The sequence below is a fragment of the Geotrypetes seraphini genome, chromosome 7 (assembly GCF_902459505.1).
Source record: "Geotrypetes seraphini chromosome 7, aGeoSer1.1, whole genome shotgun sequence".
Taxonomy (NCBI): Eukaryota; Metazoa; Chordata; class Amphibia; order Gymnophiona; family Dermophiidae; genus Geotrypetes; species Geotrypetes seraphini.
This window is the reverse complement of record NC_047090.1, coordinates 69,202,785-69,221,352: the sequence shown is the minus strand read 5'-3', so window position 1 is coordinate 69,221,352 and position 18,568 is coordinate 69,202,785. Positions and strand designations below refer to the sequence as shown.

At 43.9% G+C, this 18,568-nt stretch overlaps 1 protein-coding gene across 1 annotated transcript in view; it reads left to right on the top strand.

The window, feature by feature from the left end:
• The window catches only part of LOC117364222, a 43,783-nt gene that overhangs the window by 8,094 nt on the left and 17,121 nt on the right, over positions 1 to 18,568 (top strand). Inside the window, exons 2-3 of the mRNA XM_033953236.1 lie at positions 5,274 to 5,348; positions 14,565 to 14,621. Of these exons, the coding sequence (XP_033809127.1) occupies positions 5,274 to 5,348; positions 14,565 to 14,621 (132 nt within the window). The remainder of the gene's footprint in view (positions 1 to 5,273; positions 5,349 to 14,564; positions 14,622 to 18,568) is intronic.

The window sequence follows — 18,568 nt, the reverse complement described above, 5'->3', positions numbered from 1 at the left end:
AAGGGGCCGCTGAGCTGATGGCCACTGGCGCCATCAGTTTCAGCGGCCCGGCAACCTACGCACCGCAACCATCACAGCAGGAGAGATGCCTCATCTCTCCTACCACGATGCTATCACTCCTCTACCCAAACTGCCGCGACCCGCGGCAGGAGAGATGCCCTATCTTTCCTGCCGCGGGTCGCGGCAGTTCTGGTAGAGGAATGATGGCATCGCAGTAGGGGAGATGAGGCATCTCTCCTGCCGCGATCCATCCCCCCCCCCTCGCAATTAACATTGGGCCAGGAGAGAGCCCAAGCTCTCCTGGCCCGTGGCGATCCCCAACTCGAGTGGGCCAGGAGAGAGCCCAGGCTCTCCTGGCTGCGGTGACCACCCCCCGATTACGATCGGGCCAGGAGGGAGCCCAAACCCTCCTGGTCCCGGCGACCCCCCCCCCCCGCGACTGTAATGGGCCAGGAGAGAGCCCAAGCCCCCCTGGCCCCGGTGACCCCCTACCCCCACCCCTCACTACAATATGGGCAGGAGGGATCCCAGGCCCTCCTGCCCTAGACACAACCCCCCTCCCCCCAACGATCGCCCCCCCAGAACCCCCGATCATCCCCCCGCCAACCCACGACCCCCCGGCCAACCCCACGACCCTCAGCCGTCCCAAAGCCTCACCCACAGATTGGTCCAGGCACTTTAGGCCCCCACCTGTGGGCAGGGCTTTGGGACAGCTGGGCCAATCTGGCCCCATTCTGGAGTCGGCTGCCTGCCGGACGGACTGGTTTGGCACCCATCTGTCCGGCCAACTTTGAAAAGGTACAGGGAAGGGGGGTGGGGGTTGGGGGGTCGTGGGGTTGGCCGGGGGGTCGCAGGTCGGCGGGGGGGGGGCGATTGGGGGTTCGGGGGGTGATCATTGGGGGAGGGGGGTTGCATCGAGGGCAGGAGGGCCTGGGATCCCTCCTGCCCGTATTGTAGTGGGCGTGGGGGGTAGAGGGTCACCGGGGCCAGGGGGGCTTGGGCTCCCTCCTGGCCCGATCGTACTCGGCGGGGGGGCACAATCGCCGGGGATCATCGGGGGTGCTGCGGCTGCCGCGAGGCAAGAGGGCTTGGGCTCCCTCTTGCCCCGATGTTGTCGGGGGGGGGGGGTTGGCGGTTTGACATGACAGGAGGGCTTGGGCACCCTCTTGCTTGGATCGTTGTGCGGGGGGGGGATTCTGTAACCAGTGTTGTTTTTGACAGACACCGGTTACAGAATCCAGCTTTTAGGCGAAGGCCTGGCTCCTCCTTCGCCTAAAAGCCCTTCTGTTGGGGCTTAGGCGTTTTTTTGTTTCATTATGGCTAAAAAGTGTAGACGTCGTGTGGGTGTACTTTTAGACGTAGTGGTGATTGGGAGTTTAGGCAGAGGAAGGCCATAATCAAACAAGGACGTTTGGTTTGGTTATGGACACTTTCCCTGCTTCTGCTTTGAACGTTTAAGGACTTAGGCCAAAAAGGGACTTAGATGGTTTTTTTGATTATGCCCCTCCACGCTCTTATCTCCCACCCTTTCCTATCATATAATCAATACCTTACACAATAAGTAACAATAAAATTACCCCCCTCCCCCTCTCACAATTGAACTTGTAAATTTAAGGGGAAAAATGTCATCTAATTAGTACAATACTTTGTTAATGATTCCCACACATCTTGAAATTTCCTGATACATCCCCGCTGTATTGCAATAAATCTCTCCATTTTATAAACATGACATAAGGAATTCCACCAAAAATTATAATTTAATCTACTCCAATTTTTTCAATTATACGTAATTTGTTGAATGGCAATCCTAGTCATTATAAGTACTTGGTCTATGCTTTCTTAAATTCAAATATCGTCCTCATCCCTCCTGTCATCCAACAGGAAGTTGTTCATGCATCTACCATCCTCACTGTAAAGAAATATTTCCTTAGAATATATTCCTTATTCTTTCTGATATGAGGAAGGCTAAAGAGGTGAGGGCTCTTCAGCTTGGAAAAGAGACGGCTGAGGGGGAAGTTATTGAGGTCTCCAAAATCCTGAATGGTATAGAACAGATAAAAGAAAATCAATTTTTCACTCTTTCGAAAAGTACAAAGACCAGGAGACACTCAATGAAATTACATGGAAATACTCTTAAAACAAATTGGAGGAAATATTTTTTCATTCAAAGAATAGTTAAGCTCTGAAACTCATTACCAGAGGTTGTGGTAACAGTGGTTAGCGTAGCTTGATTTTGAAAAAGCTCAAACAAGTTTTTGGAGGAAAAGTCCATAGTCTTCTAATGAGACGACATGGGGGAAGCCACTGCTTGACCTAGGATTGGTAGCATGGAATGTTGCAACTATTTGGGTTTCTGCCAGATACTTGTGACCTGGATTGGCCACTGTGGAAACAAGTTACTGGGCTAGGTTAGATGGACCATTGCTCTGACCCAGTTTGACTATTTCTTATGTTCCCCCTTTTACCCTGGCCAGAGCATTTGCAAATCAAGCATAAAGAGAATTCTAGATCCAGTTTCTACGTTGCAGCCAATTAAACACATTGTAAGCTTTTTTCCATTAGTAGCTGCAATGCCCTGTGTTCATGCTGTTCCTACTTTAAGAAGTTTTTCATCATTTACATCCTATGTTTCTGTTCTCTTATCACTGTTTAAAATCTCTTGTACTCTTGTTGTAAGTACATACAGTGATTTTGGATTGGTTTTTGGTTTCTGTTAAGGCTTGGCAGTAATGACCATGTATTTTCTGCAGTTTAGTCTGTCCTCATAAAAGCAAAATTTACACATCTTCTTTCCAGTTTTCTTCCATAAACTTAAGGATCTGTAGTTGTAACTGTTGGTCTTTGAAGAATGTGGATTGCCTGAAAGTGTTTCTGAATTTTCAGAAGGTATTTGACAAAATTGCACATGAGAGACACTTTGGACATTTAAAAGAAGTCATAGGATAAGGGCAGAGCCCTGCTGTGACTTGGAAGCTTGTTAAAAGAGAAAGTTCTGGAGAGAACTGAGGTGAGTGTTTATCAGGCTTAAGACTTTTTTTCAGCTTTTCAACTGCATCTTTTCCTAGAGCCTCTAGGAAATTCTCAGATTTCTTTTGTGTCTGATCTTCTTCCAAAGTTTGAAAGGACTCATATGCTTTAGATTGTCATTTAGAGAAACTTTGATAAGAAAGTTGTCTATCCATGCTCAGAGGGTAGATACCCTTACAAGGGAAGATGGGGGTGCCCCTAAGAAAGATTTACTGTTCTAAATGTACCAATTCTTATTGTATGTTTTTATGTTATGCTGCCACCCACTGATTGTATAAAATATTGCATCTGCCTATGTTAGAAGACATTTGCAACATTTTGATTTGCTCTGTTAAGTTTAGGACACGTCATCATGCATTTTGGGAGTTCTGACTTCACAATGTAAGAAGTAAGAACACTCCATTCTCTGTCAATAACATAGAAACATAGAAACATGATAGCAGATAAAGACCAAATGGCCCATCTAGTCTGCCCATCGCTGTATCTCTTTCTCTCTCTGAGAGATCACACATGCCTATTCCAGGCCCTCTTCAATTCAGACATAGTCTCTGTCTCCACCACCTCTTCTGGGAGACTGTTCCATGCATCTATCACCCTTTCTGTAAAAAAGTATTTCCTTAGACTACTCAAGAGCCTATCACCTCTTAACTTCATCCTATGCCCTCTCATTGCAGAGTTTCCTTTCAAATTAAAGAGACTCGACTCATGCGCATTTATGCCACATAGGTATATAAATGTCTCTATCATATCTCCCCTCTCATGCCTTTCCTCCAAAGTATACAGATTGAGATCTTTAAGTCTGTCCCCATACACCTAATGAAAAAGACCACACACCATTTTAGTAGCCTTCTTCTAGACCGACTCTATCCTTTTTATATATTTTTGAAGGTGTGGCCTCCAGAATTGTACACAGTATTCTAAATGAGGTCTCATCAAAGTCTTATATAGGGGCATCAATACTTCCTTTTTCCTACTAGCCATACCTCTCCTTATGCTGATTGGGGGGATCCTCTATTGCCACAGCTGCCATAAGCTGATTGTGATAGGGGAATTTCCCCTCCTCCGATCAGCTGAACCAGCAGAACTTCGGGGCTCAGCTGACTGGGGATAAATTACCCTGCCACGATCATCTTATGGCAGCTGCGGGCTGGCTTTAGGATCCCGTGGCAATGATAGGTGGCTGAAATATAGGCCAAGGTTTTCCGGGCCTACATTTCAGCCGCCTATTTTACCTGAATCAGGCGCAATTCTGTAACCGGCGCTGTCACGTGATTGACACTGACATGGGCACTGGTTACAGAATCCGGGAGTAAGAGTTCAGCATCAGCCCCTGACCTAACACCTGCAGCAGAAAACTGAGTACCTCAGAAACCTGCACTCGCCAAGGAGCCCAGAGGCAAGACAGGAAGGCAATGCTGCTGAGAGACAAAGTCAGACCCTTGGCAAACAATTGTGCCCTCCCCCCTCCCCCCTACACAACAGTACCCTACCCTGACACTCCCCCACACCCTGGCATGCTTACTTGTGGTAGTAGTTTGAGAGCTACTGCTCGCTTGGTCTTCTGCTCCTGTGTCCCAGTTTGTGTGTTATCCCGTTAATTGTGCTCTGCCAGCCACAGGTCATTCTTCCTACCACATCCTCTTCTGTCTAGGCAGAAAAGGAAGTACTTTACACAAAATGTGGGATGGGACGTGACAGGAAGAAAGACCCATGGCCAGCAAAGCAGAGTTAACATGATAACCCAGTAGAGGAGCAAGAGATTGGTCCAGCCTTCCACCTGTGCCTGCCATCAGAAGCTATTGAATGTGTCGGGACCCCTTGGAGGCCGGGCCCAGGGAATTTTGCTGCCCACCCCCCACCCCCATTCTTGGTAGCCCTAAAGGAAAGGATATGCAGTATGGGGGAAAGAAGAACTGCAGCAATTTAGTGTGTGGAACATCTGATGATGCCTTGTGGTTCTGCCCCCACATTGTGACTGGAAGCTGCCAGTCTGGGGGGAGGTGGATTGGATATATGAGGGTAGGGTATCCCAAGTACTGCAGCAAGAGAAAAGAGAAATGCAAGTAGGGAGAATTCAGCAGTTGGCAGAAAACTGGCATGTACATTGACAGGTTTGCTTGTTTTTTGTCCTGCTGGCTGTCAACCTTCCTTTTAGAAAACCAACGCCCCCACCCACCATCCCCATATACTAGATAGTTAGGAAAAGAAAAGAATAAACTTTAAACTACTTTTTCTATTCTTATCAGAATTTGAAATGGATATGCTACACTTGGAAAGAAAATAGGAAGAAAGAACTTGAGGAAGTTTTGTGGAAACTTAAGGTGAGTTGAATACAATTCCCTGCTATGAACCCACAGAAAAAATAGCAGTCAGTCCAATTAGTCCACTTATAGAAAGAAAACCCTGATCTAAACAGTATAATCTAAAAAGAAAATCAATGCTTAAGCAACAATTTATGGCAAAAATTTAACAAACAAATGACAAAATGGGGGTGCACTGAGTAATTGAGCATAAAAACTATAAATTATAGGATAAACTGAAAGATATGCAGGTTGATATCCAGACAAATCGGATACAAACAAAAGAATTCTGGAAACTTGCATTTGAAAGAGAATAATAACATTATAAACCGCAGTCAAATATTGGTAAGAATAGTAATATCTTAGCCAGACCGTATTACAGAAAAATACATCAACTCATACTGGCTACCAATCCAAGAAAGAATACTATTTAAATTCTACTGCATGTTATTTAAAACCTTAAATGGAGACACCCCAACCTATCTGAACAACCGCCTCATCCAAACCACCTCAATCAGACATAGGAAACCCCCCCTCCACCTTCCCCCCCCGATCAAAGAAGTAAAACGGAAAAAACTATACAATGGCCTCCTAGCCACTCAAGCAGCAAAACTAGATAACCAGATCTCCAAACTACTGATAACTAACCCAGACTACAAAATGTTCAGAAAAGAAATAGAAACTATACTCTTCAAGAAATTCGTAAAACAGCCTTAACATCACTTATACCATCCTTCCCCCCTCCCTCTTCCCGCCACACTGAAACTACCTGACGTACTCTTTACCTCTCTAGAAATGACAAATGATCTTCCACTGTAACCCACCATTTATAATCCTTTTGTAATCCGCCTTGAATCGCAAGGTAATAGCGGAATAGAAATCTCTAATGTAATGTAATGTAATATATGAACAATAATCTAATCTAATAAAACCCTAAGTGTGCATGCACACTCTTACCTGCGTGTTCCGTTTTCCGTGAACCTGTAGGTCCCCGCCGGCAAGAGTGCAAATGCGCGCTTCTACTCCCTCCCTCGACTCACTATAAGGAAGAAGTTCGTCGTCTTCGCCCCTCCCCCCTCGCACCGCACCCGAACCCCCATTGAGCCTCCCATCCACCCCAAAACAACAAAAAACCTTCTGGAACCAGCAGTGTCCCCAGCACTTTAAAGACGCTGCTTCGCGACCTTCTAATGCCGATTTCTTCTGCCGTGTCCCTGATGACATCATCAGAGACAGAGACGTGGCAGAGGAAATCGGCATTAGAAGGTTGCGAAGCAGCGTCTTTAAAGTAATGGGGATACTGCTGGTTCCAGAAGGTTTGTAGGTCGTCTCGCAGTGGGATGGGAAGGTCAGTGGGGTCAGCTGCACGGTGGCGGGGGAAGATGGAAACAGGCTGATCAACGTTTCTACTGCACAGGGGGGATGGGAAGGAGGGAAATAAAAATGCCGGGTTCTACTGTACAGGGGGAATTGGGGGTAGAGGGGGATTGGAGGGAGGCAGGCAGGCTGGCTGGCTTTGGGGGTGGAGTTGGGTCAAAGGCTGGAAGGCAGTGAGGGGGACATAGGAAGGTGGCACTGGGGGGCACTAAGGATATAGGAAGGTGCACTGAGGGCACTAAGGACACAGGACAGATGCACTGGAGGCACTAAGGACACGGGAAGGAGGCACGGGGGCACTAAGGACACAGGATGGATGCACTGGAGCCACTAAGGACACGACGGAGGCACTGGGGGCACTTAGGACATGGGAAGGAGGCACTGGAGGCACTAAGGATGTAGGAAGGGGTACTGAGGATATGGGAAGGAAGCATTGGGGTACTAAGGATGTAGGAAAGGGCACTAAGGACATAAGAAGGAAGCACTGAGGGCACTAAGGACATAGGATGGGACACTATGGACATAGGAAGGGGGCCACTGAGAGACAGGCAGGCATGGTGCAACAGAGAAATACAGGGGGCCAGGGAGACAGAGACAGAAAGAAAGATAGAAAGACAGGGGGCCAGGGAGAGACACAGACAGAAAGAATGACAGACAGACAGCATCCAAGGAGAAAGAGACAAAGAACACCCCCCTCCCCCCGAAAAATAGACATCTACTCTAGCACCCGTTAATGCAACGGGCTAAAACATTAGTATACTATAAAATAGAACATTAATCCTAATGAGGTATAGCAAATAAAGGGACATGTTAAGACAATTTCTGATACAGAAGAGTATTTTTGATTAGACATCCAATGATGGACATACAAAAAACTGCCTGAAAATAGAGCGATGGACATTTTCCTGCTTCCAGAGACATTCCCAACACAAATATGGATGTTCCAAATAATCTAGTGAGAATGGCCAAGAGCGGAAGTGGACATCTTATAGATGGGCTGCACAGGCCATGATGAGGAGGGATGTCCGGCTCCTGTGCACATGGAACAGTGCCCTCTGTAGTGTATGAGAATGCTTCATAGGAGGGAGACAAACTTCAGTAAGGAGGACAACAACCTCCTAGCACTGCTGTGTATTAAACATAGGAGGCAGCTCTGTAAGCGCCACAGAAAGCTGCCACCTCGTACATTAGCCATGCAGGTCTGGAACATCAGAAGGACCCTTGCCATGCAGTGCAGCTATGAGCTCTATATCAGCTATGTGCAATAGGGTGGTCCACAGTAGTATGCAAAAAAAATCAAATTAAACTTCCACTATCAGATAGATGCAGTAGTCAAAAACTGCTTCTACAAACTGCGAATGATTATATCTCGAGCTAGTCTTCTGGAGCCCTCCTCTCTAAATATCTTAGTTCATTCACTTGTTATCTCTAAAATCGACTACTATAATTCACTTTATAAAGGAATCTTACAAAAAGAAATCAGAGGTCTTCAGCTAATTCAAAATACTTCCTTTAAAATCACCAACTCTAAGAAATATGACAATGCCTCCCCTCTACTTAAAAATGCCCACTGGCTTCCTGTTCCTCATAGAATTAATTTCAAAATTGCATTACTCACATTTAAAACACTTACAGTAAATCCAGAGAACCAGCCTTCATTGATAAATTACTTATTCCTCACTCGCCCATTAGAGCTCTCAGATCATCCTCCCAAAATCTACTCTTTGTTCCCAGTCTTAAGACTTTTTGCACTCGCTGTACTACCTCCTTCACAGAAACCACTCCCCTATTCAGGTCACAGTACAGAAACCATACTAGCATCATTAATTAACCAACTAAACAACCTATTTAGCTTAGGTACCAGTGCCCTGATTCTTCAACTAGATCTAAGCAGTGCCTTCGATCTCGTAGATCATGATCTACTATTGGGCTGCTTGAATTCAATTGGAATCATGGGTAATGTACACAAATGGTTCCAGGGTTTCCTTAAAAACAGATCTTATCAAGTATACAGTGCAGGTAAATACACCCCCTTATGGACAAATTCCTGTGGCACCCCGCAAGGCTCTCCACTATCACCAACGCTGTTCAATATATACCACTACAATCATTCTCAACAGAACTACCTATCCTAATCTCAAATATTCTGGGAAAAATAAAACAATAGATATTGCAATCAAAATTGAAACTCAACCCTGAGAAAACTAAGATCTTTCTTGCTAGCCTCAATGACAAACTCAGGGAACCCTCCATTCAACTCAATGGTCAAAATTTCGAGATAGCAAGTCAGATCAAAATCTTGGGACCGATACCTAACATTCGAGAAACACATTGACTAAAAAATGCTTCGCTATTTTATGGAAACTAAAAACCATTAAAAAATATTTTGACATGGAGTCCTTTAGGATACTAGTTCAATCCACCATCCTATCTACCTTAGACTATTGTAATATCACATACCTAGGGTCAACCAAGAAAATATTGCTAAGACTTCGCCTGGTTCAAAATGCGGCTGTTCATCTGATCTTTGGATTTAAAAAGTTTGACCATGTAAGCCCTTTTTACATGCAACTTCATTGGCTCCCTTTCGAATCTAGAGTTATTTTTAAATTTGGCTGCATTTGTTATAAAGCACTCTTCGGACTACTACTATCATACTTATCCACCCAACTAAAATTATTCTCATCAAATAAGAACACAATCAACTTGGGTATGTTTATGTACCCCGCTCTGACAGCCTGTCATTTTAAAAGTTTTGTAGACAAAACTGACTTTTCAAGCGGAGAAAATGAACTCTTGGCTGTGTCTTGAGTTCAGAAAATCGCTAAAAACCTATTTGTTTGGTAAATTTATGCAATGATTTCACATTACATTACATTGTACTACATCATATTGTATTTCACTGTATTGTATTCCACTGAAATCTACTGTATTTTGTGTCTTCGCTGATATGACTCAGTTCTCTTGCTGTGAACCGCCCGGAACTTCCGGTTGAGCGGTATATAAGAAAATCAATTATTATTATTATTATTATGGAACTTCTTACCCCCTTATATTAGGGAGGAACCAAATCTGGATAAATTTAAAGGAGCTTTAAAAAGTTTCCTTTTTAGAGATGCCATTGAGTACTAACACTAATTCTCCTTTCTAACCTCTTTTCTTGAATCTTTACAGGCAGCCCAAACGAATTCCCTTCCCTCCTTTTGTTTTTTTCCTTTGTGCTCTTTTCTTGATCTTATTGTAGTTCACCCTCTCCCTTTTGTGTCTTGTTAGTTAAGTATTGTCTTTGTAATAAGTTATTTTGTTGATTTGTATCACGTCCTGATTTTATTATATTTTGTCTGTATATGGCCGTTTGGTGGAGGGAGGGCTTCAAAGGCTGGGAGGGTGTAGATGGGCTGGAGTAAGTCTTAACAGAGATTTCGGCAGTTGAAACCCAAGCACAGTATTGGGTAAAGCTTTGGATTCTTGCCCAGAAATAGCTAAGAAGAAAAAATTAAAAAATTTAAATTAAATCAGGTTGGGCAGACTGGATGGACCATTCGGGTCTTTATTTGCTGTCATCTACTATGTTACTATGTTACTATGTACAATTGCTTAGAATTATGATAGGCGATACATCTAATTATTATTAAACTTGAAACTTTTTGTCCACTTGGTATGACTTATTCATGTGCCAAATTTCACTCGATTACACTATATTTAGAATTCACCCCAGCATGCACTGCTTGCTTGTGTGTTGTGTGTTGTGCATAATTAGTTTGTATGGCGTAGTCTAGTTTGCGATCTGCACCTGAAAACTGGCTCCTTGGGAAGTCGGTCTGCCAGCTGTCAACTGCTAGACTGCCACATGGACTGGATGTTCTTCGACTGGTCAATTTTCATCACTATGACGAAGGAAATCTTTTACTAGAAAGCTATATGATGGTATGTGAGTCTGCGGTGGCGGTATGGTATCGAGCCAGGATATTACACAAAGATATTTGTTTCTAAAGAAACACAGAACTCGTCAATGAGAAGAAGATAGACAGAATGAAGAAATCTTTAAAAGTGAATGCAATTATTTGATATTTCAAAAAAAGATGTTATGACTGAACTTAAACATGAAGAAGATTGAGAATTCCTACAGAAGCAAAGGCAGAATGAGGTGTTTTTTTGCTGTATGAGTGGAGTTTACCTTCAAACAACTGCAAAAGAATACAGAAAGAGGCAGCGTGAGGAAAAGAAAATCATGACAAAAGGCAGACCAAAGCCGTTACCCATATAACATCTGAATCTTCCTGGAAAAACATCCCACACAGTGAAGATCCAGTTTTCAAGGAACATTAGAATCGGGATTCCAAACTGACTAGTTAATGATGCACCAGAACAAGAGATAAGCCTCATTGAAAAATACAATGATACTTTGACAAAAGATGAACAAAAGCAATTTGTTCTTCAGCTAGTGGCCAGCCACCAGAAGAAGTTTCCTTCTGCATCAAAGGTGGCTCTTATGTCATAGACTGTTGATTATTTGTCAAGTGTACAAGAATTACAATATACTGTTAAGCGTAGCGTAGTTTAAAAAAAACAGCGAAGTGGGGGCGACCCCTAAATTTTGTTTACGTAAAATTTTGTGTGTTTTTCATTTTTATATAAAGGAATAAAATTAGCCTTCTGGACAGACAAAATAATTTTTTGGACCACCCTAATGTACAATCACCATATATTCCCAGAGTCACATGCATTTTCTCAGCTGGTGGGATTGCCATGGGGCCCCTCCCATGTCCCCATGGCCCACATGTGCAGGAAAGGCCAGAACATGTCCCCATATGGAACATGTCTGAGACACCCCCATCTAAGCTCAGATTTGCCTACATGTACAGATCCACAATGGAGCAGCCCACAAATACAGTGACTACAACCATAATTCCCACGTCATGACTTACTGTACATCACCATCTCTTTGCCAAAGCCATATACAAGCACCAGACCCACCCAAGGCCAACCAGGACCCCTGGCCATGCAGTGACACCACACTTCCTAACAAGCAACCCAAACTGTCTGACCTCAGCTGTCACAGCCTGTGTGAGGAGCATAGCAAAGCATTTCACATGGGAACCTGGTCTGTAAAGCGAAGAAGTGCCACTACCTGAACCCTGTCCTCTCAAACGTGTGTTTTGCAGATGCTTTGGGATGCACCCAGGACCTGGAGGCACCAATGCAACGCTTCTGCTTTATACAACGTGAGAACAGACCTCTAATCAGGCAGTGTCTGGTAGTGGAAGGCGAGTAACAACAACATAGCAGCTCAACAACAGCAATCTCCTGGAGCAATGCTCAATGGATGCGTTAGCGTCTAGTGCGCACCCGCTGAAACCACTAGCGCAGCTTAGTAAAAGGAGCCCATAGTCTTGTCAGATTTTGCTTTATTCAACACACTTTAATGTGCCAGAATAGTGTTTCCACTATTATACCCTGTTGACTAGGTGGAAGTCCCCAGGTCTGCCTAGTTAATAAATAATGTTAGGAATCTCCTACAGAAACTTTTGCATACTTTTTAAATTACTGACAATGCTATTAACTTTGACGCATTCTCTGGCTTAATTGGGAATGGATTGATAAAATACGGTCTTAAATTAGTTTAAAACAAGCTACCAAGGGACAGGAGAAGGGATTCTATGTGGCAACTCAGAATTTAATTGGGAACTACTCGTAATAAGTGTGAAAGTGGATCTGATACCAGTTATCTAGGAGTAGCAAGACAAGTTTCAAGTTTATTTAGTTTTTGATAAATCGCCTATCTAACCCCCTCGTTTACCAATGCATAGCGCGGGTTTTAGCGCCAGCAGCGGCGGTAACTGCTTCGATGCTCGTAGGAATTCTATGAGCGTCGGAGCAGTTACTGCTGCTACCAGCGATAAAACCCGCGCTACGCATTAGCAAAAGAGGGGATAAGAGAATCTAAGCGGTGTACAACAAAGCAAATTGTATAGGCTGTATGTTAAAGACAGACATAATTACAAGAGAGGTAAAACCAAATACGGGAGGGTGTGGATGGACTGGAGTGAGCTGACTGGAGACTTCAGCAGTTGGAGCCCAAGCACAGTAACAGTTAGAGCTTTGGATTCTTGCTCAGTAATAGCTAAGAAGAAAAATTATTTTTTTAAAATTTAAATTGAATCAGATTGAGCAGATTGGATGAACCATTCTGGTCTTTATCTGCCATCATCTACTATGTTACATAAGTGTCTCGTTGGCCACATATTTGGGCTTGGAGATTGAAATGCATGGCGTCAGCATCTATAAGACAAACATGGTTATTTCTGTTACATAGGATTTTCTGGACCCCAGTTCGGTTAAATAAAATAGATACTCTAAGTCTAATAGATGCTGGCATTGTCATATTGATATTGGGACTTTGGACCATCTGTTGTATTTTTGTCCTTTTATATTTATATTTTGGAAGTCAGTTTGGGGACAAATAAATCTGATTTTGGATTCAAATGTTCCACTAACATATGAGTCTATAATTTGTGGAACTATATTACATGTAAAACCCACTCTAAATAAATATAAGAGCCGTCTTTTTATGATCATGACAGGCATAGCCATGCAATTGATACGAGTAACTGGAAAAACCAAGACAGAATAAGTTACACTTTTTGGTGGGTGAATGTATGTAATACTTACAAATATGAAAAGTTTAATGCAGAATGTAGGGGATTTAGTGGGGTATTTAATAAAGTTTGGAGCCCATTGACTAAATTTGTGGAATTACAATAATGTATATTTATTTTATCTTTCCTTCTATTCATTTACCTTTACACATCCATGGGGGGAGGAGGGTTGGAGAGAGGGAAATAAATATTGATGGTGACAATTAGGTAACTTTATTCTTCATTTAAATTATATATTATGTTATATTATGATATTATTAAATGTAGGAAATATGAAAATCTTGAATGATATATAAGTTGCCTGTACAGACAGTAGTGCAATGTATGTAATAACTACTGTCCTTTTATTTGATTGGCACTGTTTTTAGTTTAAAAATCAATAAAGATTTGTAAAATAAAACATAAAAGGAATGAGGGGAAGAAATACAATTTTTTAAAATAAAAAGAAGGGTAAAAGGGAAAACACAAAAGGAAAGGGGAAATAAAATATATTTTTTCTATTTAATGATCGTACATATTATATACATCTTTAAATAAAACCATTTTAAATTCTGATCTAAGCTTAGGTATGGATTCTTGTCTAAGTTGGATGGGCAGAGCATTTCGGTGTGGTGTCACAAACAATATGTTGCATCGATAGAATAGATAAGAGATTTTTGTCAGTGGAGTGTAATGTTCTAAGAATTGAGTAAGGAACAATTAATCCATCAATAAAAGCCGGAGAATGTTCTAATTTTGTTTTGAACCTAAGCAGAATTTGGATCACATGCCATACAGGTTTTATAATTCGCTGACTGTTCAATGACATCTTCGCTATTTGTATTCTGTAATTCGCTGATTGTCCAACTCTCTTCACTGTAAACCGCCTAGAAGTTGTAAGATTGTGGCGGTATAAAAAAAAAATAAAGTCATTATTATTATTATATTACTGTACTTCAACAAATGTTAATATGCCATACTGGTGTTTTTCACTGTTACTGTTCTTCCACTGCCTTGTTGACTACTGTTCATCCTTTGCCTCTCTTTTGGACTGGGGGATTGCCATCTCCTACTTCTGGGAGAGAGCAACAGGAATGTGAGTCTCTGGGTGCTTCCAGATGATCCATATTTGGAGACAGATGCTGGCTGAGCTTGATGAACCATTGGTCAGACTCAGTCTGGAATTTCTTAAATTCTTATGTTCATATGTTTTTCACATCAGGAAGAGGGGAAAGCCACCCAAATAGTAGCAGAGGAAATAGCTGATATCATTGAAGAGGTAAGAAGTTTAAACATATTTTCTTAATCAGGCATATGAATAAGTGTTTCCTGAAATTTAGACAAGGGATGATTAAAAAAACATGACTGGTGGAGTAACTGAGTGATGTGATTAGCTGATAGCTACACCTTTCCAGTGTCAACCCATTTGAAACCAATTAAGCTGCATTAAGGGGGAAAGTTAGCAAGGGAAGGAAAAGAGAATGGGCTTTCATTGCACCTTGATTTACCACAGGATTCAGCAACCTGTGGTATCTCAGTACCGCAGATTGCTGAATCCCTAGATATAAAGAATAATGCTGTTTGCAGCATTATTCTATGTTCCCAGGAACACTAGGCTTCAAAGCAGGGGCCTGATGCTCCTGAGCCACATTTGACTGGGACCAGCAAAGTTTCTTCCCCCTCCCATCTAACTCCCTTTCCCTAATTAAGCCCCTAACCCCCAATTGAAGCCTTCCACTTCCCCACAGGGCCCCTCAAAGGAACCTAACATTTGATTCTCAAACAGTCAAGTGGTCATCAGGCAGGAGCACCCAGTGCACATCGCAAGTTGTGCTATGGTTTTTATATAGTAATGAGCTGCTTTACATTCATTTGCATGTTTAGCATCTCATTATTATGTAACTTGCAGTGGTCTAAATATTGCCACAATAAAAAACAGTGAAGCTGTGTTAGCACCCTTTAAGTCACGTTAAGGGGCAAATAACATGCTTAAAGCCTAAGCAGTTTGCACAGATTTTACTACACTGTATATGGTAGTAAGCACCTGTGCTAATGTCTATGGCAGTGTCTTGCAAACTTTGTGAAGCCGCAGCATTCTAAACATAGTGGCCGCAGCTCGAGGCATTCGGAAGTGCGCAGATGTCGACGCAATGATGTCAAGTAGGTTTTATGTGAACAGTTTTATAAGAGCTTATTTGAGTGTATAAAATGCTGGCTTTGTGCTCATGTCTCTTATGAATTTACCCACCCCATATGGATCTGCAGATATATGTTGATTGAAAAAAAATGGCCTGATAGGGGCGTCATAAATCCCCTATCTCCTGAAAATATAGTGTAAATCAGATGCAAAAAATAAATAAATTCAGTGGTCAACATGTGCACACCAGACTTGGAATTTGCCATGGGGCCACATGGTTTCAGCCACCATGTGGCAAACCTGGATGGTAGACGAACCATCATTTCCTCCACCTCTGCATTTACAAGGGGAGGCGGCCCAGGTAAATGCAGAGGTGGAGGAAAAACGACGGGACCTGTGGTGCTTATACGCAAATGCAAGAAGCCTCACGGCCAAGATGGGTGAACTAGAAGTCGTGGCCAAGGGGGAGGACCTGGATATCATTGGAATTACAGAAACCTGGTGGACAGAGGAAAATCAATGGGATGTGGCGCTGCCGGGGTACAAGCTCTACAGGAGGGACAGGACCCACAAGAAGGGAGGAGGCATAGCACTATATATAAAGGACTCTATCTACTCGGTCGGGATGGATATGGCAACGAAGGCAGAGGGGCTGGAATCGCTATGGGTCAAATTGCCGGGAAACAAGGGTGCAGGCATAAAACTGGGGCTGTACTATCGCCCACTTGGTACGCCAGAAGGAGTCGGACACGACTTGGAAGCTGAACTGAGACAGGAATGCAGGACTGGAAGTGTAACAGTGATGGGGGACTTCAACTACCCGGGGATAGACTGGAGTACGGGTCACTCCAACTGCACTAGGGAAACAGGATTTGTAGAAGCCGTGAGGGACTGCTTCATGGAGCAACTAGTCAGGGAACCGACGCGAGGGGGTGCTACTCTTGACCTCATCCTAAACGGATTAGGGGGGCCTGCAAGAGGGGTAGAAGTGGGAGGACCACTAGGCAACAGTGACCACAACGCGATCAGATTCAAATTAGAAAGGGGGACTCCCATAGTAAGGAGGACCGCAACAACTGCGCTCAACTTCAGGAAAGGAAACTATGTTGCTATGAGGGAAATGGTGGGGAGGAAGCTCAGAAACATCTTTAGGATGGAGACTGTAGGAAGAGCCTGGACCCTATTCAGGGACACCCTGCAGAAAGCACAAAGAATGTACGTCCCCAGTTTCAGGAAAGGCTGCAAGAACAAGCGGTCAAAGGACCCGGCTTGGATGTCAACTGAAGTAAAGAGGGCAATAAATGACAAAAAAGTATCCTTCCAGAGATGGAAAAAGGACCCAACAGAAGAAAATCACCAGGCGCACAGGAAATGCCAAAAGGAATGCCACCGAGAGGTTAGAAAAGCAAAAGGGAAATACGAAGAGGGGCTGGCCAGGGAGGCGAAAAACTTCAAGGCATTCTTCAGTTACGTAAAGGGGAAGCGACCAGCGAGAGAGGAGGTGGGGCCGTTGGACGAAGGGGATAGGAAGGGAGTGATTAAAGAGGATAAAGAGGTAGCTGAGAGGTTGAACACGTTCTTCTCGTCGGTTTTCACGAGAGAAGACACATCTAATATACCGGACTCAGAGGAGCTCATGAGTGGGGAACAGGCCGAAAAATTGGAGCACATAGAGGTAAGTAAGGAGGATGTCCTCAAACAGATAGAAAGGTTAAAATGCGGCAAATCACCGGGCCCAGACGGGATCCACCCAAGGGTTCTAAAGGAACTAAGACAAGAAATAGCGGGCACAATCCAGCATGTTTACAACCTATCCTTGAAAACTGGAGAGGTACCAGAGGACTGGAAATTGGCGAATGTCACATCTATCTTCAAGAAGGGATCGAGGGGTGACCCCGGGAACTACAGGCCGGTGAGCCTGACTTCAATTATAGGGATCAAAGACGGCATTTGCGAGCACATAGAGAGAAATGGCCTACTGAGAACAAGCCAGCACGGATTCTGTAAGGGAAGGTCATGCTTAACGAACCTTCTGTACTTCTTTGAGAGAATAAGCAGTCGGGTGGACAATGGGGAACCCATAGACATCATTTACCTCGATTTTCAAAAGGCTTTCGACAAGGTGCCACATGAAAGGCTGCTTAGGAAGCTGTGGAACCACGGGGTGGGAGGGGATGAGCACAGATGGATCAAGCACTGGTTGTCGGGTAGACTGCAGAGGGTCGGAGTGAAGGGCCAATATTCTGATTGGCGGGGAGTCACGAGCGGTGTGCCACAGGGATCGGTGCTGGGGCCGTTACTCTTCAACATATTTATCAATGACCTGGAAAAGGAAGCAAAGTGCGAGGTTATAAAATTTGCAGACGATACCAAACTGTGCGGTAGAGTTAGGTCCAGGGAGGAGTGTGAGGACCTGCAAAGGGACCTGGACAAGCTCGAAGACTGGGCAAACAAATGGCAAATGTGCTTTAACGTGGAAAAATGCAAGGTCATGCATATAGGGAAAAAGAACCCGTTGTTCAACTACAAATTGGGGGGGGCATTGTTGGGAGACAGCAGACTTGAGAGAGACTTGGGTGTGCTGGTGGATGCATCACTGAAGCCATCTGCACAGTGCGCAGCAGCCTCGAAAAAAGCCAACAGGATGCTGGGCATCATAAAGAGGGGCATAACAACCAGGACGCGGGAAGTCATCATGCCATTGTATCGAGCGATGGTGCGTCCACATCTGGAATACTGCGTTCAGTATTGGTCGCCACACCTCAAGAAGGACATGGCGGTACTTGAGAGAGTCCAAAGGAGAGCAACGAAACTGGTAAAAGGGCTGGAACACTGCCCATACGCCGAGAGGTTGGATAGGCTGGGGCTCTTCTCTCTGGAAAAGAGGAGGCTCAGGGGAGATATGATAGAGACCTTCAAGATCATGAGGGGCATAGAGAGGGTGGATAGGGACAGATTCTTCAGACTGAAGGGGACAACAGGTACGAGGGGGCATTCGGAGAAACTGAAGGGAGATAGGTTCAAAACAAATGCAAGGAAGTTTTTTTTCACCCAAAGGGTCGTGGACACTTGGAATGCGCTACCGGAGG